At 44.7% G+C, this 25,993-nt stretch overlaps 1 protein-coding gene across 1 annotated transcript in view; it reads right to left on the bottom strand.

Moving 5' to 3' along the window:
- Positions 1–25,993, bottom strand: part of scfd2 (sec1 family domain containing 2) — a 422,636-nt gene that overhangs the window by 323,769 nt on the left and 72,874 nt on the right. The window contains exon 3 of the mRNA XM_038791189.1: positions 13,108–13,235. Coding sequence (XP_038647117.1) covers positions 13,108–13,235 — 128 coding nt within the window. The remainder of the gene's footprint in view (positions 1–13,107; positions 13,236–25,993) is intronic.

Here is a 25,993-nt window from a genome sequence, read left to right as displayed (position 1 = left end):
TGAGAGGGAGGAGGAAATAATGCCCGAATGGGAAATGGGAAAGTTGCCCTATGTCTTCTAGGGTTGGGGTTGTGCCTCTTGTCTGCCGGATGTCCGTCCGTGTCAGAACCTGACACTTCAGGGTGGGTTCTCCATTACCCAATGCCACGATTGGGGTTCCATAGAATCATAGAATCCCAACAGTGCAAAAGGAGGCCATTCGGTCCATCGAGTTGGCACCAACCCACTGAAAGAGCAAGCTACCCAACTCCCCCACCCTATTGCCGTAACTCCACCTAACCTGCACATTCCTGGACACTCAGGGGCAATTCTGATCATGCTCAATCCACCTAGCCTGCATTTTTTTGGACTGTGGAAGGAAACCAGAGCACCCGGAGGAAACCCACGCAAATATGGGGAGAATGTGGAAACTCCACACAGACGGTCACACAGGCTGGAATTCAACCCGGATCTGTGATGCAGCAGTGCTAACCACTGTGCCACCCAATCAGGCAGAGAGTGAAGAGTCCCCCAGAAACGGTGCCAAAACTGCTTAGTGTTTCAGATGTGGTCTCACCAGTACCTTGCGCAGTTGTCGCAAGACTTCCCTCTGCTTAATCTCCAACCCCCTTGAAATAAGGGCCAACATACCATTAGCCTTCCTGGTTAACTGCTACACCTAATTACCTGCTGCACCTGTGTACTAGCTTTCTGTGTTTCGTGCACAAGTCCCTTTGTGTTGTAGCTTTCTGCTGTTTTTCTCCGTTTAAATCTTCTCCCTTCAAAATTAACGACTTCACATTTCCCACATTATACTCCATTTCACAACGTTTTGCCCACTTAACTATCAATATTTCTTTGCAAACTATTTGTATTCGTCTCAAAATTTGCCTTTCCACTGATTTTTGTGATTTCTGCAAATTTGGCTACAGTACATTTGTTTCCTTTCTCCAAATCATTAATATATCACACTCCCGCTCTCCCTCGCGGGGAGAGTCCAGACCAGGGGTGGGCAAACTTTTCCGTGCAAGGGCCGCATTCAGAAATTCACAATTCACAAAGGGCCGCATAGTATATTAAGTAAAATAATTACTTCACCCGGTTATGATTCTGGGCGCCTCATATAGAACATAGAACAGTACAGCACAGAACAGGCCCTTCGGCCCTCGACGTTGTGCCAAGCAATGATCACCCTACTCAAGTCAACGTATCCAACCCTATACCAGTAAGTAACCCAACAGCCCCCCCACCCATTAACCTTTAAAAAAAAATTTTTTTTTTGTTTTTTTTAATGACTTGGTGGGCCGCAGAAATACCTTTGGCGGGCCGCATGCGGCCCGCGGGCCGTAGTTTGCCCACCCCTGGTCCAGACGATCAAAATGAACGTATTGCCCAGGTTCCTCTTCCTGTTTAGATCCATTCCGATCTACATCCCCAAGGCCTTTTTCAAAGCGCTGGACAAACTTATCATGGCGTTCGTATGAGGGGGTAAAAATGCTAGGATCCCAAAGAAGGTCCTACAAAAAACAAAATCCAGGGGGGGGCTAGCCCTCCCGAATCTACAATTCTACCACTGGGCGACAACAGCCGAGCGAGTAAGGGGATGGATCCAGGAGCCAGAAGCCGAGTGGGTGCGTGCGGAGGAGGCCTCCTGCATGGGGACCTCCCTCCGGGCCCTCGCCACGGCAGCACTCCCATCCCCACCCAAAAAACACTCCAGCAGCCCAGTGGTGACAGCCACCCTCCAATCCTGGAACCAACTGCGGCAGCAATTTGGCCTGACCAAAATGTCGGACAAGGCTCCCATCTGCAACAACCATAGGTTCACACCAGCACTGACTGACGCCACCTTCAAAAGGTGGAGGCAGGTCGGAGGACACTGACAGTCAGGGACCTATACACGGACGACAGGATCGCAACACTGGACGAACTGACAGAGAAATTCCAGCTAGCTGGGGGGAATGAGCTACGGTACCTGCAGCTCAAAAATTTCCTACGAAAGGAGACAAGGACGTACCCACAACCGCCACGACAGACACTACTGGAAGACCTACTGGACGCAAGTATCCTAGAGAAAGGGAACTGTAGCGACATGTATGACCGACTGGTAGAAAGGGACGACACCGTACTGGACGCAACAAGAAGGAAATGGGAGGATGACCTGGGGATGGAGATAGGGTGGGGACTCTGGAGCGAAGCACTGCATAGGGTCAACTCCACCTCCATGTGCGCAAGGCTCAGTCTGACGCAACTAAAAGTGGTACATAGAGCCCACTTAACGAGAAACCGTATGAGTAGGTTCTTCCCGGAGGTGGAGGATAGATGTGAACGGTGCCAAAGAGGCCCGGCAAACCACGCCCACATGTTCTGGTCTTGCCCCAGACTTGTGGATTACTGGACAGCCTTCTTCGAGGCTATGTCCAAAGTGGTGGAGGTGAGGGTGGAGCCATGCCCAATAGTGGCGATCTTCGGGGTTTCAGATCAGCCAGATCTATTCCTGGGGAGGAGGACGGACGCCCTTGCCTTTGCCTCCCTGATCGCCCGCCGTAGAATCCTGTTTGGCTGGCGGTCAGCAGCACCGCCCAGAGCTGCAGACTGGCTGTCCGACCTCTCGGAATCTCTCCAAATGGAAAAAATCAAATTCGCCATCAGAGGGTCAGACGACGGCTTCCATAGAACGTGGGAGCCATTCATGCAACTGTTCCGGGACCTGTTTGTGGCCAACGTACAAAAGGAAGAATAGCCGGGTGGCCAAGAATCAGGGGAAAATGGACGGGAATCAGGGGAAGGTAGCAGGGGGGGGTTACAGGTTCGTTATGGGGGTTTGATGGCAAGCTAAGGCCCAAAGCCAAACTATAAATAGTTTGTAAATGTAAAATATGTATGCCGGCTAAAGGGGGCGGCCACAGTTGTTGTTATGAAGATGCTTACCTGTAAATATACATGTTAAATTTTTGTGTTTTCTTTTTTTCTCTCTAATAATTTGTAATTTGTCATATATAAAATATGAAAACTCAATAAAAAACATTTATTTAAAAAAAAAATCATTAATATATATTGTAAACAGTTGCAGTCCCAGCACTGATCCCTGTGGAACTCCACTAGTTACAGATTGCCAACCTGAAAAGAACCCCTTATCCCAACTCACTGTTTCCTGCCCATTAGCCAATTCTCTATCCATGCTAATATACTACCTCCAACACCATGGGCTCTTATCTTATGACTGAACCTTTTGTGAGGCCAAATAAAACACATCCACTGGCTCCCCTCTATCCTCTCTGTTTTAGACTTCCTCGAAAAACTCTTAACAAATTAGAATATGGCAGAAGGGAGCCTTCTGGATTCAGCTCAGGAACAGAAAAAAAGGGGCAGTCATACTTTTGGGAGTATGCTGTAGGCCCCAAATAGTCAGAGGGAGCTGGAAGAGCAAATAGGTAGGTAAATCTGAGAAGCAAAAACAATAGGGCCACAGGAGTACGTGATTTTAACTACCAATGTTAACTGGGATAGTCTTCGTGAGAAAGGAATGGAGGAAACAGAATTCTTGAGGTAATTTCAGGAGAACATTTTTGGTCAGTATGTGGCAAGTCCAAGAGGAGACACAATTCTAAACTTAATTTTATTAAATGAAGCTGGGCAAGTGGAAGGCATTACAGGGGGAGAGCTTGTTGGTCCTGCTGATCATAATTCAGTTAGTGTTAATGTAATTGTGGAAGAGGACAAAGGTAGAACAGGAGTTTGGGTTCTAAATCGGGACAAGGCCAATTTTACTCAGCTGAGGAGTGATTTAGCAAAAATGGACTGGAAACAGCTACTTGATGGTAAATCAGTGTCAGAGCAGTGGGAGGCATTCAAAGGGGAGGTACATGGGGTTCAGAGTAAACATATTCCCAAAGAAAAAGGGTGGGATGACAACTACAGCAAAAGAGGCAACTGTATGTGCAACTCAAAGGACTCAAATAGTAGTTTGAAAATGAAAAAATGAAATGAAAATCGCTTATTGTCATGAGTAGGCTTCAATGAAGTTACTGTGAAAAGCCCCTAGTCGCCACATTCTGGCACCTGTCCGGGGAGGCTGGTACGGGAATCGAACCCCGTGCTGCTGGCCTGCTTGGTCTGCTTTAAAAGCCAGCGATTTAGCTCAGTGACAGTTGATGGTACAGATCTTGAATATCACTGAAAAAATACATTTTTGTCAAAGCGTTTTGTCTTGCACTCATTCGGAAAATCACAAGAAACCATTGTCAGGAGAACAATTAATTTATACTGTATGAAAAGAGAGTGCTGATTGGTTGGCAAGTGGACTCTGATTGGTAGAGATATTATGGAAGAATAATGGTGACCGACAATTAACTGCCAAGCACTGTTTGAAATTTAAACCAGGAAGGAGTATTTTGCTCCTCCGCCACTCCCCATTTGAAATTTATCCCTCCCCCCCTCAATGGCTATCACTGATTTTGTTTAGCTGAAACAGGCACAACGTGTGGACATTTTTTCTGTTTACAAAGAACAGGGCCTGGTGTATTAATATATTCGAGTACACAAGTGCGCCACACTGTGAGCCAGCGTAATTCTTAGCACACTCAGGATTATTTAGAAAAATGTTGTTCAATTGCGGAACCACGTCTAATACTGGACACTGTTTTTGGTATTGCCAGCACAGGCTGGTTGGGTACGGCCTGTACATTGCCAGTTGAGAACAGCGGGAGGGACATGCTGTCTGATACAATTTGCCAGTCTTTGGAACATACGACCTACATACCTAATACCACACTGGCACTGAAATTCATACACCACATATACTAATTTGTGATGATGGCAGCATCCGTTTAGTGGCGAATACCATTTGTGGCAAATTTAAAATTGACAGTTAACAGCCAGTCAACATCAACTGGTGTATCTATCATGGCAATGCCTCTACCAATTGAGTCCACGAGCCAAAAAATCAACACAAACTTCACTCAGTATCAATTTGTTGTTTCCTCTGACACAGGTAATCTTGAGAATTGTTCTGATGAGTGAACAACAAAAATCTTTGACAAAATATTCCATCTTTTCAGCAATAACCGAGAGCTCAATACTACAGAAAAGTAGAGAGTACAAAAGGTGGAGGGGTAAAATCAAAAAGGAAACCAGCAAAGAAAAATCAAGGTGAACCCAAAGATGTTTTATCGATATATTAAGAGAAAGAGGATGAGTAAGGAAAGAGTAGGGCCCATGGAAGATCAAAAGGGTGACCCATGTGTAGAGGCAAAAGAGGTTAGTATGTTTCTTAACGAATACTTTGTGTTGGTCTTCACAAAAGAGGGGGATAATGCAGATATTGTAGTTGAGGAGAAGTGTGAAGTATTGGATGTGATAATCATAGGGAGAGTGGAAGTATTAAGGACAGCCGGGTAGCACAAGTGGATAGGACTGTAGCTTCACAGCGCCAGGGTCCCAGGTTCGATTCCCCGCTGGGTCACTGTCTGTGCGGAGTCTGCACGTTCTCCCCGTGTTTGTGTGGGTTTCCTCCGGGTGCTCCGGTTTCTTCCCACAGTCCAAAGATGTGCGGGTTAGGCGGATTGGCCATGATAAATTGCCCTTAGTGTTCAAAATTGGGTTACGGGGATAGGGTGGAAGTGAGGGCTTAAGTGGGTCGGTGCAGACTCGATGGGCCGAATGGCCTCCTTCTGCACTGTAGGTTCTATGTTCAGGGGATCGACATCTTTGAAAGTGGATGAATCACCAAGGCAGCTGAAGTGTAAAAGAAGCCAGGGAGGAATTAGTCGGTCTGGTCACAATTTTCCAATTCTCACTGGATACAAGTGTGGTGCTAGAAAACTGGAAAATTGGAAAACTGCTAATGTTGTGCATTTTTTTAAAAAAGGAAGCAAGCAATAGACCAATAATTGCATGTCAGTGTCTAACCTCGGTAGGGGGAATTTATTGAAATCAATCCTGAGGGACAGGATAAATGGTCAGAAAGGCCTAGAGCAATCCATGAAAGTCAGCATGGATTTGTTACGGGATGATTGCATCTGACTAACTTGACTGAGGAAGTAACAAGGATGATTGAGGGTAACACAGTTGATGTGGTCTACATGAAATTTAACAAGGTCTTTGACAGGGTTCTACATGTCAGACAAGCTAAAAAAAAAAAGCCCATGGGATCCAGGGGAATGTTGGAAGCTGCATCCAAACTTGGCTCAGTGGCAGGAAGCAAGGGGTTTGTGCAACTGGAAGACTGTTTCCAATGGGGTTCCTCAGGGCTCAGTGCAAGGTCTCCTGCCTTTTGTGGTATATATTAACGATTTGGATGTAAATGAAGGGGGCATGAGGAGTTTGCAGACAACACAAAAATTGGCTACATGGTCAAAATTGAGGTTAGGTATAGACTGCTGGAAGATATCAGGTAGGGAGTAAATTGGCAACTGGAATACAATTTGGAGAGGGTAAGATTAATGCATATGAGGAGGTCAATCAAGGCAACAAAATAGGGAGAATACTGGGAAGTGTAGAGGAATTGAGGGACATTGGAATATACGTTCACAGATCCCTGATGCTGGCAGGACAGATCAACAAGATGGTTAAGAAGGCATATGAAATTCTCTCCTTTATTAACCGAAGTATAGAATATAACAGGGAGGTACTGCCGGAACTGGAGCACTATCTGCAAATCTGGTCACCTCATTACAGAAAAGATATAACTGCACGAGAGAGGTCATAGAGGAGATGAACAAGGATATTGCCAGGACTGGAAAAATGCAGCAATGAGGAAAGATTGGTTAGGTTGGGGTTGTTTTCGTTTGACAAAAGAGGCCAAGAGATTTGATTTGAGATGTGCAAAATGGAGGTGCATGTGTAGAATGATGGGAAGGGACGATTTATCCTAGCAGAGAGGTCAATGACGTGGGGGCATAGATTTAAAGTGACTGGTAGAAAGATTAGATGGGAGATGAGGAAAACTTTCACCTCGAGGTCGTACATACAAAGATACAAAATAGGAGATGTAGGCCATTCAGCCCCTCAAGTCTGCTCCACTATTCATGGCTGATCTGTTTGTGTTCCTGGTTTCACATTCCCATCTACCCCGATAAACTTTGATTCTTTTGTCCAACAACAATCTATCTACCTCAGCCTTAGGAATACTCTCTTTCCACCGTATTCTGAGGCAGAATGTCACAATGTCACACAACCCTCAGAAAACAATTTTCATCAAATCTGAAAAAGGTGACCCCGGTTCTGGATTCACCTACAATATGAAACATCCTTTCCACATCCGCCTTGTCAACCACTCAGGATCTTGCATTGTTCAATCAAGTCAACCTTCACTCTTGACTCCAATGGAAACAAGCTCAAGTTGTCCAACCTTGCCTCATAAGGCAGCCCGCTCATTCCAGCCATGAATCTAGTGAACCTCCTCTGAACTGCCTCCAAAACATTTACATTCCTTCCTTTAAAAAGAACAAAACTGCACACAGTATTAAAAATGTGTCTCGCCAATGCCCTGTATAACTGAAGCATAACATCCCTACATTTATGTTCAATTCCGCCTGTAATAAAGATAGGAGTCCATTATCCTTCAATACGTGCTGTGCCTACATGCTAACTTTTGTGACTCATGCAATAGAATACCTGGGTCCTTCAGCACCTGGGAATTCTGCAGTCATTCTCCGGTCAAATAATACTGTATTTTTAAAAATATATATTTAGAGTACCCAATTCATTTTTTCCAATTAAGGGGCAATTTAGTGTGGCAAATGCACCTAGCCTGCACATTTGGTTTGTAGGGGTGAAACCCTCCACAACGCATGGAGAATGTGCAAACTCCACACGGACAGTGACTCAGAGCCGGGATCGAACCTGGGACCTCAGCATCATGAAACATGAAGTGCTAAGCACTGCGCCACCGTGCTGCCCTTAATACTGTATTTTTATTCTTCGTGCCAAAGTGACCAATTCCCATGTTTTCCCACATTATACTTCATTTGCCAGACTTTTGTCTGTTGACTCAAACCTATTCATATCCATCTGCAAACTCCTCAAGTCTTCTTCACAACATACTTTCCTACCTCACTGTGTTAATTGCAGATGTAGTTACGATGCCTTCACTCCCATCATCTAAGCCATTTGATGTAAATTGTAAAACATGTAGGCCCCAGTTCAGGCCCACTTGTCACATCCTGCCAATCAGACAAAAAACATTTGTGTCAACTGTTTCTGCCAGCAAACCAACCAATTTCCTCTTCATGCTAATATGTTACACCCTACACATGAACATTTACTTTCCACAATAAACTTTAATGTGGCACCTTATCAAATTACTTCTGGAAATCAAAGTAGAGGTTCCCCCTTATCGACAACACATGTTACTCCTTCAAAGGACTCTAATCAATTGGTTCGACATGATTTCCCTTTCATAAAGCATGGTAGCACAGAGATTAAGCACTGTTGCTTCACAGTGCCAGGGTCGCAGGTTCGATTCCCGGCTTGGGTCACCGTCTATGCGGAGTCTGCACGTTCTCCCCATGTCTGTGTGGGTTTGCAACGAGGCTCCAGTTTCCTCCCACAAGTCCCAAAAGACGTGCTTGTTAGATGAATTCTCCCTCTGTGTACATGAACAGGCGCCGAAGTGTGCCGATTTGTGACAATAATAAAGATTATTATTAAAACTACGCTGACTCTTCGATTTATTAACTGCCTGGCTATAATGCCATTAATGATCAATTCTAACGCCTTCAGACGTCAAGCTAACCGACCTGTTTCTGCCTCCCTTCTTGAGTAGACATTTGCTAATTTCCAGTCTGATGGAACCTAACTTGAATCTACTACCTCATTAGCCACCTCTTTAAAACCTATGCCTAGGTCAATGCTAGGGTTCTGCTTGAAAATCACAAATGCCTTAACAAAATATTATACAAAAAAAATCCGATGCCTAGAAGTCCACCTAGTCCCAGAACCCACAGCTCCATCAGTTTTCTCAGTACCACTTCCCTCCCTAATTGCCCTTGAATTGAGTGGCTTGCTGGGCCTTTTCAGAGGACATTAGACTTCTAATGGAGCATGGAACACGACTCAGCCGCTGGAGGTCGCCGCCGTGCGCATGCGCAGCCTCTGTGGGTCTGGAGTCACATGTAGTCCAGAGCCGTGAAGGACTGCAAATGCAAGATATTAATGAACCAGAACCAGGTGAGGGGATTTATCACAACAATCAACATTAGTTTCATAGTCATCATAAGACTTTCAATTTCAGGGGCTGGATTCTCTGCACCCTGATGCGGCGACGGGGCAGAGAACCCAGTTTCCCACATAAATTTGGGACTGGCGCCGGTGCAGCGAATCTCCGCCACCCCGAAAAGCAGCATGCTCGGGGAGTACACCGCGCAGCATATCCACAACATCAGGCCATTGCCAGAGGCCCGTCCCGTTATTCTCCGCCCCCGACCGGCCGAATTCCCGATGGCGTATTTCTAATGTGGTCCCAACCATTCGGGAATTTCGCTTGGAGGCTGCGGACTCAGTCTGCGGCCACCACAGTGGGGGATGGGCCAATCGGAGGGCAGGGAGGGGCTCATTCGGAACTGGGATATTTTTGAGCGGGTGGTCCGGGATAGGGCGCGCGGCTGATCAGGGGCACTATTTCCGCGGCCCAAGTCCGCCATGGAGCACGGCGCAGCCGCTGGAGGCCCCCGCCGTGTGCATGCACGGCCTCTGACCAGGAAGTGGGGGGTGGGGGGGGGGGTGGTATCTGCAGCCGGAGCTGCGAGCTCCACGACAGCTGTCTGCTGGTCCCCTGCAAGGCAATGAATCTGTGGCCTATTGACGGCAGATTTTCTGGCACAAAAGACCACAGTTTTCACCATGTCTGAAACAGAGAATCCAGCCCCAGATATTTATTAAATTCAAATTCCACCATCTGAGATTTGAAGCCGGCCCCAAGAGCTTTACCCTGGTTCACTGACAGTACCGCTACGCCACCCCCTCCCCGGAATGGTTTTTGTTTCCTCTTATAGTGAAGTCAAAGGCAAAATATTTGTTAATAACATCTGCAATTTCCTTATTATCTACTTTTAACTCACCATTCTTTCTCTCCAGAGAGCCAACACTCAGTTTATCCTTTTTAAATACCTGTCGAGGCTCCTGGAACTCACTACCTGAACGTAGTAGAGGCAGAAATTCTCCAATTCATTTAAAAGGGGTCTAGAAATGCACCTCAAGTGCTGTAACCTCCAGGGCTACAGTCCAAATTCTGGAAAGTGGCTTAGACTGGGTGACGGGCAGTACGGTGGCGCAGTGGGTTAGCAGTACTGCCTCACGGCGACGAGGTCACCGTCCATGTGGAGTTTGCACATTCTCCCAGTGTTTGCGTGGGTTTCACCCCCACAACCCAAAGATGTGCAGGCTAGGTGGATTGGCAACGCTAAATTTCCACTTAATTGGCAAAAATGAATTGGGTACTCTAAATTTATATTAAAAAAAGACTGGGTGACTTGTTGGCTACGACAATATGAGCCAAGGAGCATCTTTCAGTGCTGTAAACTTTCTATGATTCTAAAATTAAAATAAACTCTTGATAAACTCCAGAAAGTGATGAGGAAAAAGAGTCTGCATTTTACACCCAACCCAATTTTATTTCCTTTTAAGCTAATGTTATACGCAAATATAACAGATCAAAACAGGTACACTTGCCTAGTTTTTAATCCTCCGGGAGGAGGAGTCGGGAAAATTCCAGGCTCGGCCTGGAAGTTTTGGCCAAAATGGGATCTTCACTGCTGGGGCCAGGTATATGCTCGAACTAGGCCAGCCAATCTAGGAAAGTGGGGATGCAGCCACAGGCCTGCCAGGTGCCAAGCAGGGCTGTTTAAAAGGCCTGTCTTGGTGCTGTAGGGCTTTGTCCCATGGGGGGGGCAGACACAAAGAGCCCCTGGCCTTCACCCCTCACACCCCTAACTGGGGAGCTAGAAATCAGACTGATACAATAAGCTGCAAGCTGATTGGGCTTTTCTGTACCAAATTTATGTTTAATGGTTATATATTCTTATTGTTACCAACTTGCTGTACTTCTGGACAGAAAAAAGGGAAACTCAATGAAGAGAGTGTGTAATGGTTTTGCTGCAACCAAAATTGATTCCAACAGGAGGTACTCATAACCACACTGTGCAACAGATAAATTCATTCCATAACCCAAAGGACGATCAGCCTCCAATATCAGCTATGCTGAGTTGAGGGGCAGCACGGTGGCACAGTGGTTAGCATTGCTGCCTACGGCGCTGAGGACCCGGGTTCGAATCCCGGCCCTGGGTCACTGTCCGTGTGGAGTTTGCACATTCTCCCCGTGTCTGCGTGGGTTTCGCCCCCACAACCCAAAGATGTGCAGGTTAGGTGAATTGGCCACGCTAAATTGCCCCTTAATTGGAAAAAATAATTGGATACTCTAAATTTAAAAAAAAAAAAAAAAAAAAAAAAAAAAAAAAAAGCTATGCTGAGTTGGGGCTTGAATTTATTTTTTTTAAGTAGTTGCAAATTCAAATGAATTGTAAAAAAAATCCAGATGCAGGGTTGATGTCAGGACTTAAAAGCTGCTTCCCCAACCCCTCTCTAACCCTAAAAAAGTTCCAAAATATGTAAAGATCACATATCAGCACATATCCCAGTAACACTAGTGCTAGTCAAAATGGAACAAATGCAAGCGCCAAACATTCACTAAAAATGTCAAAAGACATTGTGTAATAAATCAATGTAGTAGAATGCCAGCGATGTCAGAAAGAAAGAGAAAACACACACTTTTTATTGAATTTGGCAGGCAAACTGACCATGTGTGGTTTTTTAAAAAATTACATCATTTATCAATAAGCAGCAGGCTTTAAACCTAAACAGAGATTTACTGAGGCTCACCAGCAGTGCTTTACAAAAGTGTAATCGTTCATTAAATGTAAGAAATCGTATAGAAAAATGTTGTTCTTCAGTGATTCATAATTCCCTCATCAAGCTGCTAGCATATGGCCAGATTTACTGCAAAACAATCAGATATTCTGAAACTTTGCGAATTTTTCCTTACATGTATTTTTAAAAATGTATTCTTTGTTTTCTAAGCACAGTCATAATGAAGCCACCGTGGGAGCTAGACATCAAGACTCCTTGTTGGGCCAATCCCAGGGGCTTCCTCTGGATGACCTCAACAACCTCTGGAAAAATCAGCATATTATTACTGCTTTCATATTTATTCATATCAGCTGTGACGTAATGTAAAAGGTTAATGGTTCAGAAAAAAATGAAAAGAAACAGAACGTCCTATGAACACCAAAAGCTGTACAGCACATTGAAACACAAACAGTCAGACATCTCACACATGCTTCTGATTACCTCCTTGCCACATAGACAAACAACTTGTCATTTTTTTCCTCTCTCAAGATTTTGTCTCCAGCTTCCTGAAGAGGGCACTGTGTATTCATGTAGCTAAAAAGCTAGCTGGGAATCAGACCAATAAGCAGGCTGTCGGATACAGGGCCTTTTTTAAAAAAAATGTTTACTGGGATATTCACCAAGACTAAAGGGAACACAGTGAAATTATTTCCAATTAAGATAGTGTCCATAAAGGTACATTCCAAACTGAAGGATTTCAAGCAAAACGGAAACTGTTCCAATTAAAATCTGCTCAAGGTTTCAAAACCACTTTTCTTTTAATGCAATATTATTCTAATATGAACAAGGTGTATTACAGATGTGAATTCATTGAAGGGGTGAAGAGAGTATTTGCAGAATTCACGGGTATGACATGCCAATGGGATCAAGGTTTTTCCATTAACTGCGAGTGGGAACATTCCCATCTCCGTGTAGTATTGTAACTGCAGAAAATTATTTATGCACTTAATCTAAAAAGCACCAACATAAACTTCATTTTCGGAAAAATGTTTGAATTTTGGTATTATGAAGATTACAGGAAAATTATCAATCTAAATTAGTAAAAATGATAGCCTATATTACAGTAACAAAAGCAGCCTGATTAAAAATGTGCATTATCCATTTGAATACAAGTTGCCAGTTAGTGAGGAATAAAAACAACTAGATAGGTGAAGTGTCCATTTTGAGACACAAAATGGACTATTCAGCTGAAGAAAAAGAGAGTAAATTAGTTATGCACATTACCCAAGCTCAGCTTAATAGGGAGGTTCTCCTTGCTGGCTGCCTCCACTAGGTGTCTCCGCACTTCCATCACAGCCTCTTTTTGTTTCATGTTGAGCATGGACTCCCACAGAGCTTTGGCTGAAGGGTCACTGCAATGATATAACAAAGTTAAAATTAAATATCTGCACTTTTTCACAAAATATAGAGAACATTTTGTATGTTTTGCAAATGTTATTTATGCTCTACCCATTTCTACTTTGTGAAAAAACAACTGTTTTTACAAACTGATTTCCCATCCCTCATGGCTTCCTTGAAGGGAGTTGGCAGATGAAACGTTCGCAGGGCTCTGGCAGCCTTACTTCAACTTGCAGCCAAGAGCTGCTCAATGGCAGCAGAGGACATTTTTCACCTTGTGGGAAAGCACCTTGACTCCACACTCAATCTTGGCAAATATTAGGAATATGCCAGGTGGGAAAATGGTAAATTTGAATTCAAATCAGAGGACACCAAGGATTTTTTCAGTTTTCTCCCTAGATATGAATGTTAAAATTTGCCTCAACATTATGAACTGCATTCTGGAATGTTATCATTTTCAGCTGATAACTGGAGAATACAGAACTACTGCAGCCAAGTTCACTCATCTGGTGGGTCTCATATCCTGCTTATCTTATAGAATTGCTGCTATTTAAAGAAGTTCTGTAATATAGCATACTGCGCTTGCAGCAGGCCTACTTAAGATTAATTTAGCAATCATATAGGATGGCACACTGATCCACGGTCTATACAAGATGAGGCTCCTGGGATTGGAGATAATATATTAGTATAGATTGAAGATTTGGTTAATGGACAGAAGACAGTAAGAATAAAGAGATCTCAGTATATTAGGTATAATATGCTTGCCCTAGACGGGTTCACTCACGTGATTGCTGGGATTAGAGTGGTGTCTATGATGAGGGATTGAGCAGAATGGGACAATATTTTCTGCAGTTTAGAAGCATGAAAAGTGACCACAGTGACATAGACAAAATTCTGAAAAGGCTTGACAGGGAAGATGCGGTTTCCCCTAGCTGTAGAGTCTAGAACAGGGGGCCACAGGCTCGAGATAGAGGACTGAAACCCCAGGATTGTTACAGCACAGAAATACTCCCCTCTGCTTGTCATGTCTGTACCAGCTCTCAAAACAAACAATTCACCTCATGCCATTCCACACCCCCTCCTTCCCATAACCCTGAGAAACATCTTCACTCAGTTGTGAATCTTGGGAATTCGGTGTTCCAAAGGGTCAAGATGCTCAGTTGATGAGCATGGTTAAGGCTGAGATTGATGGCTATTTGGTGACAGAGGGAATCACGAGATTTGGGCACAGGGCAGGAATGTTGAGTTGATGTAGAATTTCAACCATGATTTTGTTGAATGGGGAACAGGCTTAATGGGCCTCCTCCTTGCTTCCATTCGTTATGTTCTTAGAGGCACAGTCAAACAAGCCATACAGGCAAGGGAGTCCCAGGGTTAATTCTTGGTCTGTGCTGAATTACCGGAGGTCAGCTGGTATGAGGTAAGTTATAAACTGGACGCAAGAAATCCACCAACATGAGCATCTGGTGAAGACAGGACTGAGCTGTCATGTTTCCTGTGCTCAAACAGCCTGCCAACATTCTGAAAGCTCTCAAATGAAGAATGAGCACTCTGGTAAATCATAGAATACTTACAGTGGAGAAGGAAGCCATTCGGCCCATAGTGTCTGCACTGACCATCTGAAAGAGCACCATGCCTAGGCCCACTCCCCCACCCTATCCTTGTAATCCCAATGAACCTTTGGACATTAAGGAGCAATTTAGCAATTTGGCCAATCCACCAAACCCCCACACCTTTGGACAGTGGGTGTAATCTGGAGCACCCGGAGGAAACCCATGAGACACTGAGAAAGTGCAAACTCCGCAAAGTCACCCAAGGCCAGAATTGAATCCAAGTCCCTGGTGTTATGAAGCAGCAGTGCCACCTTGCCGCCTTACCAGAGGATTACTGGCACTCATTCAGCAACTAAAGAAAAAACAGAAAATTATGGAAATCTGAAAGAAACAGATCAGAAACCATCATAACGGTGAGAAACATAGAATCAGAGACTAGTTATAGGGAAGAATGAGGTCATTTAGCCAGTCATATCTGTGACAGCTCTCAGCAGCAACAAGGCAAGCTCTGATCTCGGTCTCTTTGTTTTAAAAAAACATTTTATTAGGTTATTTATAATATAAGACATTTCCATCCCTGACACATTCCTCGCGCCCCCAACAAAAGAAACAAAGCCTAACCCCACCCCCTAGATTTCTGCCTCTGCTGACATAAAATTTCCCCGAAAAACTCGACAAACGGCTGCCACCTCCGGACGAACACTAACATTGACCCGCTTAGGGCAAACTTTATTTTCTCAAGACTGAGAAACCCAGCCATGTCGCTGACCCAGGTCTCTGATTTCGGGGCTTCGAGTCCCTCCATATTAACAGTATCCATCTCCGGGCTACCAGGGAGGCACCAAAACGTCAGCCTCTTTCACCCCCTGGACTGCCGGCACGCCAAAGATCGCCACCTCTGGACTCGGCACCACCCTTGTTTTAAGTACCGTGGACATGACATCAGCAAAACTTTGCCAAAATCCTCTATATTTCGGGCATGCCCAAAACATGATTTGCTGACCCTCCCGCGCACCTCGCACACCTGTGCTCTATCCCAAAAAATTTGCTAATCCGGGCCACCGTCATGTGTGCGCAGTGGAGTAGCTTAAATTGTATCAGGTTAAGCCTGGCACATGATGAGGCTGTGTTAACTCTGCCGAAGGCATCCGCCCACAAACCCACCTCTATCTCTCCCCCTAGCTCATCTTCCCACTTGCCCTTTAGCTCCTCTGGAGTTTCTTCCGACTCCATAAGTTCTTCATAGATATCAGATACCGTCCCCTCTCCCACCCCCATTCTGGAAACTCCCCTGCCCTGTATCCCCGGTGGCGGCAGGAGCAGAAAAGTCAAGCCTGCCTTCTCAAACATTCCCGTACCTGCAGATACCTAAACTGCTGGCAGTTCAACTTTCTCCTCCAAATCCTTCAACAGAGGAAGCTCCCATCTATAAATAAATCTCCCATCCTCTTGATCCCTGCTCTCTGCCATCTCCAAAACTCTCCATCCAGCCTTTCCAGTACAAACCGATGGTTATTGTAAATCGGGGCACAGACTGATGCTCCCTCACTCTCCTATATTTCCTCCACTGCCCCCAGACTCTCAGGACCGCCACCCGCCCCGGCCTGTGGAGTACCAGGCCGGCGAGAACGGCAGAGGTGCCGTTGTCGATGCCCCCATGATGCTGCCTCTGCACACTCGCTACTGGTGCCTGATGTAGCAACTGCATCCAGTCAATGAAGTCCTATCCAATCCCAAACCTTCTGAACACCTCCCACAAATAATTTCACTTCACCCGGTCAGGCTTTCTCCGCATCCATCGCAACCCCCCCCCCCCCCCCCCACCCCAACCCCCCCCCCCCCCCCCCCACCCCCACCCCCAATATTGTAGCCAGCACTTTGGCGTCCACATTCAATAGGGAGATTGGCCTGTATGACCCGCATGGCTCAGGGTCCTTCTCCCGCTTCAGAATCAATGAGATCGAGGCCTGCAACATTGTTGGGGGAAGGACACCCCACTCCCTTGCCTCATTAAATGCGTTCGCCAGCAGCCAACACCTCAGAGAATTTCTTGTAAAATGCCACTGGGTAGCCATCCGGTTCTGGGGCCTTACCCGACTGCATGGCCACCAGCCCCTCCATTGTTTCTAATCTCCACAATTTCCATTTTTACTTCCCTCAAGTTCCTCGAATACATCCAATTCAGTTCACTAAGCCTTTCCAATATCTATCAACTTTTAGCTCAAGTGTCTAACAACTTCCTCCTTTGCTATGACCTTTGCAGCATCTTCCTTGGTAAACACAGTTGTAATTTACGTATCTCAGCCATGCCCTCTGGTTTCATGTGTAGAATCACTTTTCAGCCCCTAATCGGCTCCACCCATCCTTTCAGTACCCCCTTCCCCCTTTACTATTTATTTTCCCATAGAAGACTTTGGGATTCCTGCTTATGTTGGCTGCCAGTCTCTTATACTCATTTTCATTAATGTTTTCAATGTATACTTCAGTTCTGAAGATGGTTATACTCGTGAAAAATCAACCCATCTATTCTCTTTACAGATGCCGAGTGACATTTTGTGCATTTGTGCATGAATGTCTCTAATTGGAGCCCAGCAAAGAGTTAATATCATCAGAGAAAGTTGCAGTAAGGATTTTGTTCCAAGTTGTATTTGTGACTTTGTGCATCTGGGCTTGTAACAGATGGTGCTCTTGTTATTGGAGGCATCACTAAAGAAAATGGAATTCTGTTCTTGGATATTTATGCCACTACAGCATAAATCTGGCACTAATGTAGTAATGTAACAAGGGCATCAAAGCTTCCACCTTTTCTACTTAAGGGTTAAAGTCCAATCTGAAGCTGGCTGCTCACTTTGCAATCCATTAAGTCACAATTTTCTGAAGGTGAACATTTTGTTTTAAAAAGAACAGTTAAGGAAAGAAATTCCAGTATTGAAGAAAGCATTTCACAGCTGCAGTTTTTAGTTGCTTTGGGAGATTTATTCCTTATGAGCTGAATGGTGGAAAAGGGGTACAATGTTACAAATATTCCAAGAGCTACTCTTCAGTTAGGCCAGTTCAAGTATTAACTGGTTCCATTATTTTCAATTCAAAACCAAGCCGAGAAAATAAAACAAAATCATTTTTACTTAAACTAACTCAGCTTTATCATATTCCAAAATATATATGACATTAGAAATAATTATTTCAGGGCAGCACAGTGGCACAGTGGTTAGCACTGCAGCATCACGGCACCGAGGTCCCAGGTTCAATCCTGGCTCTGGACCACTGTCCGTGTCGAGATTGCACATTCTACCCTTGTTTGTGTGGGTTTCGCTCCCACAACCCAAAAGATGTGCTGGATAGGTGGATTGGCCATGTTAAATTTCCCCTCAATTGGACAAAAATGAATTGGGCACTCTAAATTTAAAGAAAAAGGAAATAATTATTTCCCCACACATGTCATGTGTCTGCGTGGGTCTCAGCCCCACAACCCAAAGATGAATTGGGCAAAAATGAATTGGGCACTCTAAATTTAAAGAAGGAGGAAATAATTATTTCCCCGCACATGTCACGTAACTTCCAGCAGTCCAGGCAGCACGGTGGCTCAGTGGTTAGCACTACTGCCTCACGGCGCTGAGGACTCGGGTTCAATCCCAGGTCACTCTGCGTGGAGTTTGCACATTCTCCGTCTCTGCGTGGGTCTCAGCCTCACAACCCAAAGATATGGAGGGTAGGTGGATTGTCCCTTAATTGGAAAAATTTATATATATAAACATAATATATATATAATAAAAAACTTACAGCAATCCAAAGAACTGAATGACTACCTCTTTCAATACTTTGTAATCAGTTGAATTGGTACTAAGTGGTCACGCCATCATTAACTTGTTTGCAAGTTCACAACTTGAAATTATTTATCACACTTTGCTTCAACTGAATATTAGAAAGTCAAAAGAGCAGACTAAAATTAGAAGTACCCATTTTCAGAAACAACAAATACCATTGTATATTGCACAGTATCTGGATAACCATTTTTTAAGTCAATATACGATTGTTCACATTCATAAAATGGAGAAAGTAACATGCTTTCAAAACAAACAATTTTTAGTTTTATATTCGAATAAATTTGTATTTGGTATAAATTTCATTCATTTAGGACTTCAAATGAAGAACAATATGGAGGTGTTAATGGTGTCTTGTGACACAACCACTTTCCAAAATACAATAAATCCACCAGAATTCAGGAGAAACATATTTACACAGATGAGGAACATACTAGCAAAAAGAATGGAGATGATTAGCTTCTATGCATTTAAGAAGGAGCCAGATGAACACGAGAGGAAAAAAGGATTTTTTTTAAAAATCCATCCCAAATTGGGGATCAGTATTGGCCTTACCTGGTGTGAGGTTCAGCTACTCATACTTGAACTATTGAGACAGCAAGCCCGATGCTGAACAACTATACATTTTAAAAAATAATTAATTTACGAGTTGTGGGCGTCGCTTGCTAGGCCGTCATTTATTGCACATCCCGAGTTCTCCCCCAGAATGTGGTGAGCTGTCTTCTTGAAGTGCTGCAGTCCCCGAGGTGTAGGTACATCCACAGTGCTGTTAGGGAGGGAATTCAAGGATTTTGATCCAGCAACAGTGAAGGAACGGTGATATATTTCCAAGTCAAGATGGTGAGTGGCTTGGAGGGAAACTTCCAGGTGGTGTTGTTCCCAGGTATTTGTCGCACTTATTTTTCTAGATGGTAGTGGGTTTGGAAGCTGCTGCTTAAGTAACCTTTAAGTTCTTGCAGTGTATCTGTAGACGGTGCACATGGCTGCCACTGTTAGTCCTGGTGGAGGGATTGAATGTTTGTGGAAGGAATAGCAATCAAGCAAACGACTTTATCCCAGATGGTGTCGAGCTTCTTGAGTGTTGTTGCAGCTGCACCTCATCCAGGCAGAGAGTATTCCATTACACTCCTGACTTGTGCCTTGCAGATGGTGGACAGGCTTTGTTGGGAGGGGGCTTCTAATCCTATTATGAAAGGAAGGTTATCAATGAAGCAGCTGAGGATGGTTGGGCCGAGGATACTACCCTAAGGAACTCCTGCACTGATTTCCTGGAGCAGAGATGATTAACTTTCAACTATCACTGCCATCTTGCTTTATGCCAGGTGCGATTGCAACCTACCGAGCATTTACCCCTCCTGATTCCCATTGACTCCAATTTTGCGAGGGCTCCTTGATGCCATAACTGATCAAATGATGCCTTGATGACAAGAGCAGTCATTCTCACCTCTGAAGTTCAGCTTTTGTCCATACTGGAACCAAGGCTATCATGAGGTCAGGAGCTAAGAGACTCCAGCAAAATCTAAGCTGAGCATCCATGAGTAGGTTATTGCGAAGTAAGTGCCACTTGATGGCACTGTTGATAACCCCTTGCATTACTTTTCTGATGATTAAGAGTAGGCTGATGGTGTGGTAATTGACCATGTTGGATTTATCCTGTTTGTGTAAAGGACATACCTTCAACACCATAATCTCAGCCAAGATCATATCAAAACTCCAAAACTCCCTCTGCAACTGGATCCTTGACTTCCTGACCCATAGGCCACAATCAGTAAGGATAAAAAAACACCTCCTCCACCATAGTCCTCAATACCAGGTGCCCCACAAAGCTGCGTACTTAGCCCCCTACTATGCTTCCTATGCACACACGACAGTGTGGCAAAATTTGGCTCCAACTCCATCTGCAAATTGGTTAATTCTACAACCATAGAGGGTTGGATCTTAACAACGATGAGTGAGAAAACAAAGATAGAGAAGCTAGTGGAGTGGTTTTACCGACAACAATCTCATCTTCAACGTCAGCAAAACTAAGGAGCTGGTCATTGACTTCAGGAAGCAAAGTATCGTACACACCCCTGTCTGCATCAAATGGGCTGAGATGGAGATGGTTAGCAGTTCCAAATTCCTAGGGGTGCACATCAACAATCTGTCCTGGTCCACCCACGCCGAAGCATCAACCAGAAAAGCACAACAGCGCCTATACTTCCTCAGAAAACTAAGGAAATTCAGCATGTCCACATTGACTCTTACCAATTTTTACAGATGCACCATAGAAAGCATCCTATCTGGCTGCATCACAGCCTGGTATGGCAACTGTTAGGCCCAAGACCGTAAGAAACTACAGAGAGTCGTGAGCACCACCCAGTCCATCACACAAACCCACTTCCCATCCATTGACTCCATCTACACCTCCCACTGCCTTGCAAAAGCAGGCAGCATAATCAAGGGCCCCTCCCACCAGAGTTACTCACTCTTCCAACCTCTTCCATCAGGCAGGTGATACAAGAGTCTGGGAACATGCGCTAACAGATTCAAAAACAGTTTCTATCCAGCTGTTACCAGACTCCCGTAACAGCCTCCTCGAACAGGCGCCGGAATGTGGCGACTAGGGGCTTTTCACAGTAACTTCATTTGAAGCCTACTCGTGACAATTAACAATTTTGAGGGGCTGTTTGGCACACAGCTAAATCGCTGGCTTTGAAAGTAGGCCAGCAGCACGGTTCAATTCCCGTAACAGCCTCCCCGGACAGGCGCCGGAATGTGGCGACTAGGGGCTTTTCACAGTAACTTCATTTGAAGCCTACTCGTGACAATAAGCGATTTTCATTTCATTTTTCATTTCCTGAATGACCCTCTTATGGACTGGACTGATCTTGCGACGCATCTTCTCTGCTGAGTAGCACTACACTCCGTATGCTTCACTTGATGTCTGTGTCTATGTATTTACATTGTGTATGTATTGCATATCCTATGTTTTGCATGTATGGAACCATCTGTCTGGATTGTACGCAGGACAAGATTTTTCACTGAATCTCTGTACACTTGACAGTAAATCCGAATCGAATCGTGGCCAATTTTCCACATTGCCGGGTAGATGCCAGTGTTATAGCTCTACTGGAATAGCTTGGCTTGTGGCGTGGCAAGTTTTGGAGCTCAATTCTTCAGGACTATTGCAGTAACATTGTCAGGACCCATAACCGTTGCAGTATCCAATGCCTTCAGCCACTTCTTGATATAATGTGGAGTAAAACAGATTAACTGAAGACTGACATCTGTGATGCTGGGGACCTCTGGAGGAGACAGAGATGGATCTTCCCCTTGGCACTTCTGGCTGAAAATGTTTCTGCCTCATCTTTTGCACTGGCGCCTCAATCATTTGTGCAGACCCCTCCTCCAGCAAGTTGTTTAATTGTCCACCACCATTCACGGCTGGATGTGGCAGGACTGCAGGTCTTGGATCTGATCCATTGATGGTGGAATCACTTAGCTCTGTCTACCACTTGCTGCTTTTGCTGTTTGGCACACAAGTAATCCTGTGTTGTAGTTTCACCAGGTTGACACCTAATCATTAGGTGTGCCTTATGTTGCTCCTGGCATTCCCTCCTGCACTCTTCATTGCACCAAGGTTGATCCCTTGTCTTGGTGGTAATGGTCAAGTGGGGGATTTGCCAGGCCATGAGGTTATAGATTGTGGTTGAGTACAATTCTGCTGCTGCTGATGGCCCATAGCACCTCATGGATACCCAATGTCAAGTTGCTAGATCAACCAATTAACACAATGGTAGTACCACACAACATGATGGAGGGTATTGAAGATGTGAAGGCAGGACCTCATCTCCACAAGGACTATGCAGCAGATACTGCCATAGACAGGCAGGCAGGTGGGTCAGGAAGGTCAAGTATATTTTCCCCCGCTTGTGGTTCCCTCATCATCTTCTGCAGTCCCAGTCCAGCAGCCTTGTCCTCTAGGACCCAGCCAGCTTGGTCTGACATGGTACCGCCGAGCCACTCTTGGTGATGGACATTGAAGTCCCCTACCCAGAGTACATTCTGCCACCGTGACACCTTCAGTGCTTCCTCCAAGTGGTATTCAACATGGAAGAGTACTGATTCATCAGCTGAGGGGGGGACAGTATGTGGTAATCATCAGAAGGTTTCCTTGTCTGTGTTTGACATGGTGCCATGAAACCTCATGAAGTCCAAAGTGGATGTTGAGGACTTCCAGGGCCAAATCTTCCCAACTGTATACCACTGTGCCACTACCTCTGCTGGGTCTATCCTGCTGGTGAGACAGGGGCATACCCAGGAATAGTGATGGTGGTGTCTGGGATATTATCTGCAAGATATGGTTCCACGAGTATTACATTGTCAGACTGTTGTTTGACTTGTCGGTGAGGCAGCTTGCCAAATTTTTTTTATTTTTAAAAAAAAGTTAGAGTACCCAATTATTTTTTTTCCCCCAATTAAGAGGCAATTTAGCGTGGTCAATCCACCTAACCTGCACATCTTTGGTTTGTGGAGGTGAAACCCACACAGACATGGCAAGAATATGCAAACTGCACACGGACAGTGACCAAGGGCAGGGATTTGAACCCAGGTCCTCAGCGCTGCAGTCCCAGTGCTAACCACTGCTCCACCATCCGCCCAGCTCTCCCAATTTTAGCACAAGCCCCCAGATATTAGTATTGAGGAGTTGCAGGGTTTGTAGTTTCCAGTGTCTAGGTCGATGCCAGGTTGTCCGCCCCGTTTCACGCCTTTGTGTTTTCCTTGAAGCCGTTAATATAACGGAATGCCTTGCTAGGCCATTTCAGAGGATATTTTAAGAGTCAACCACATTGCTGTAGCTCTTAAGTCACATGTAGATCAGACCAGGTCAGGATGGCAGGTTAAGAGGACATAGATTTAAGGTGAATGGTGGAAGATATAGGGGGGATGTCAGAGGTAGGTTCTTTACCTAGAGAGTAGTGGGGGCATGGAATGCACTGCCTGTGGAAGTAGCTGAGTCAGAAACATTAGGGACCTTCAAGCAGCTATTGGATAGGTACATGGATTACGGTAGAATGATGGGCTGTAGATTCATTTGTTCTTAATCTAGGACAAAAGTTCGGCACAACATTGTGGGCCGAAGGGCTTGTTCTGTGCTGTATTTTTCTATGTTCTATGTTTCCTTCCCTGTAGGACATTAGTGAACCAGATGGGTTTTTACACAATCAACAATGGTTTCACAGTTAGCATCAAGCTTTTTGATTCCAGGTGTTTTATTGAGCTTCAATTTCACCAATAACCATAAGACTAGGAGTAGGAGTAGGAGTAGGCCATCTGGCCCCTCGGGCCTGCTCCGCCATTCAATAAGATCGTGGCTGATCTTTTTGTGGACTTAGCTCTACTTACCCGCCTGCTCACCATAACCTTTTATTTCTTTACTGTTCAAAAATACCAGTACCGTAAAAACATTCAACAAGGTAGCCTCAACTGCTTCACTGGGCAGGCAATTCCGCAGATTCACAACCCTTTGGGTGAAGAGGTTCCTCCTCAGCCCAGTCCTAAATCAGCTCACCCTTGTTTTGAGGCTATGCCCCTAGTTCTAGTTTCATCCGCCACTGGAAACAACCACCCAGCTTCTATCCTATCTATTCCCTTCATAATTTTCAAAGCTTCTATAAGATCCCCCCTCATTCTTCTAAATTCCAATGAGGCTAGTCCCAGTCTACTCAGTCTCTCCTTGTAAACTAATCCTCTCAATTCCGGAATCAACCTAGTGAATCTGTTCTGCACCCCCTCCTGTGCCGGTACATCCTTTCTCAAGTAACAAGACCAAAGCCGTACACAATACTCCAGGTGTGGCCTCACCAGCACCCTTTTCAGCTGCAACATAACCTCCCCATTTTTAAACTCTATTCCTCCAGCAATGAAGGACAGAACTCGATCTGCCTTCTTAATTACTTGCTGCACCTGCAAATTAACTTTTTGCAATTCATGCACAAGGACACCCAGGTCCCACTGCACAGCAGCATGCTGCAATTTTTTACCATTTAAATAATAGTCCATTTTTCTGTTATTCCTACCAAATGATCTCACATTTATCAACATTGAACTCCATCTGCCAGATCCTTGCCCACTCACTTAAACTATCTATATCCAGGGCAGCACGGTGGCGCAGTGGATAGCACTGCAGTCTCACGGCGCCGAGGTCCCAGGTTCGATCCCGACTCTGGGTCACTGTCCGTGTGGAGTTTGCACATTCTCCCCGTGTTTGCGTGGGTTTCACCCCCACAACCCAAAGATGTGCATGGTAGGTGGATTGGCCATCCTAAATTGCCCCTTAATTGGAAAAAATTAATTGGGTACTCTAAAAAATTTTTTAAAACAATCTATATCCCTCTGCATGTGTCCTCTACACACTTTTCTCTCCCACTCATTTTAATGTCATCTGAAAATATTGACACATTACACTTGGTCCCCAACTCCAGATCATCTATGTAAATTGTGAACAATTGTGGACTAAACACTGAGGCACACCACTAGCCACTGATCGCCAACTAGATAAACACCCATTTATCCCACTCTTTGCTTCCTGTCAGCTTACCAATCCCCTATCCATGCTAATACATTACCCGTAACGCCATTATTCTTTATCTTATGCAGCAGCCTTTTGTGCAGCACCTTGTCAAGTGCCTTCTGGAAATGCAGATACACCATATCCACCGGCTCCTCGTAGTCCACCGCACTCGCAATGTCCTCAAAGAGTTCCACCAAATTAGTCAAACGTGACCTGCCTTTCATGAACCCATGCTGCGTCTGCCCAATGGGACCATTTCTATCCAGATATCTCGCTATTTCTCCCTTAATAATAGATTCAAGCATTTTCCGCACTACAGAAGTTAAGCTAACCGACCTATAGTTACCCGCCTTTTGTCTACCTCCTTTTTTTTAAAAACAGTGCCATCACATTTGCTGTTTTCCAATCTGCCGGAACCGCCCGAGTCCAGCAAATTTTGGGAAATTAACACAAACGCATTTGCTATTTCCCCAGCACCTCTTTTAGTACCCTGCATTCCATCAGGGCCAGGAAGCTTGTCTACCTTTAGCCCCATTAACTTGCCCAACAATACCTCCTTAGAGATAAAGAGAATTTTTAGGTCCTCACCTGCCATAGACTCCTTGCCAACAATTATTGGCATGTTATTTGTGTCTTCCACTGTGAAGAACGACACAAAATACCTATTTAATGCCGTAGCCATTTCCTCATTTCCCAATATTAAATCCCCCTTCTCATCGTCTAAAGGACCAATGTCCAAAACCAAAGCTACTCGTTTCGTTTTATATTTTTGTAGAAACATTTGCTATCTGTTTTTATATTCTGAGCTAGTTTACTCTCATAATCTATCTTGCTTTTCGTTA

This window comes from Scyliorhinus canicula, chromosome 3 (genome assembly GCF_902713615.1).
Source record: "Scyliorhinus canicula chromosome 3, sScyCan1.1, whole genome shotgun sequence".
NCBI lineage: Eukaryota > Metazoa > Chordata > Chondrichthyes > Carcharhiniformes > Scyliorhinidae > Scyliorhinus > Scyliorhinus canicula.
Note: the sequence above shows the minus strand (reverse complement) of the source record. Positions and strands in the feature narration are given on the sequence as shown.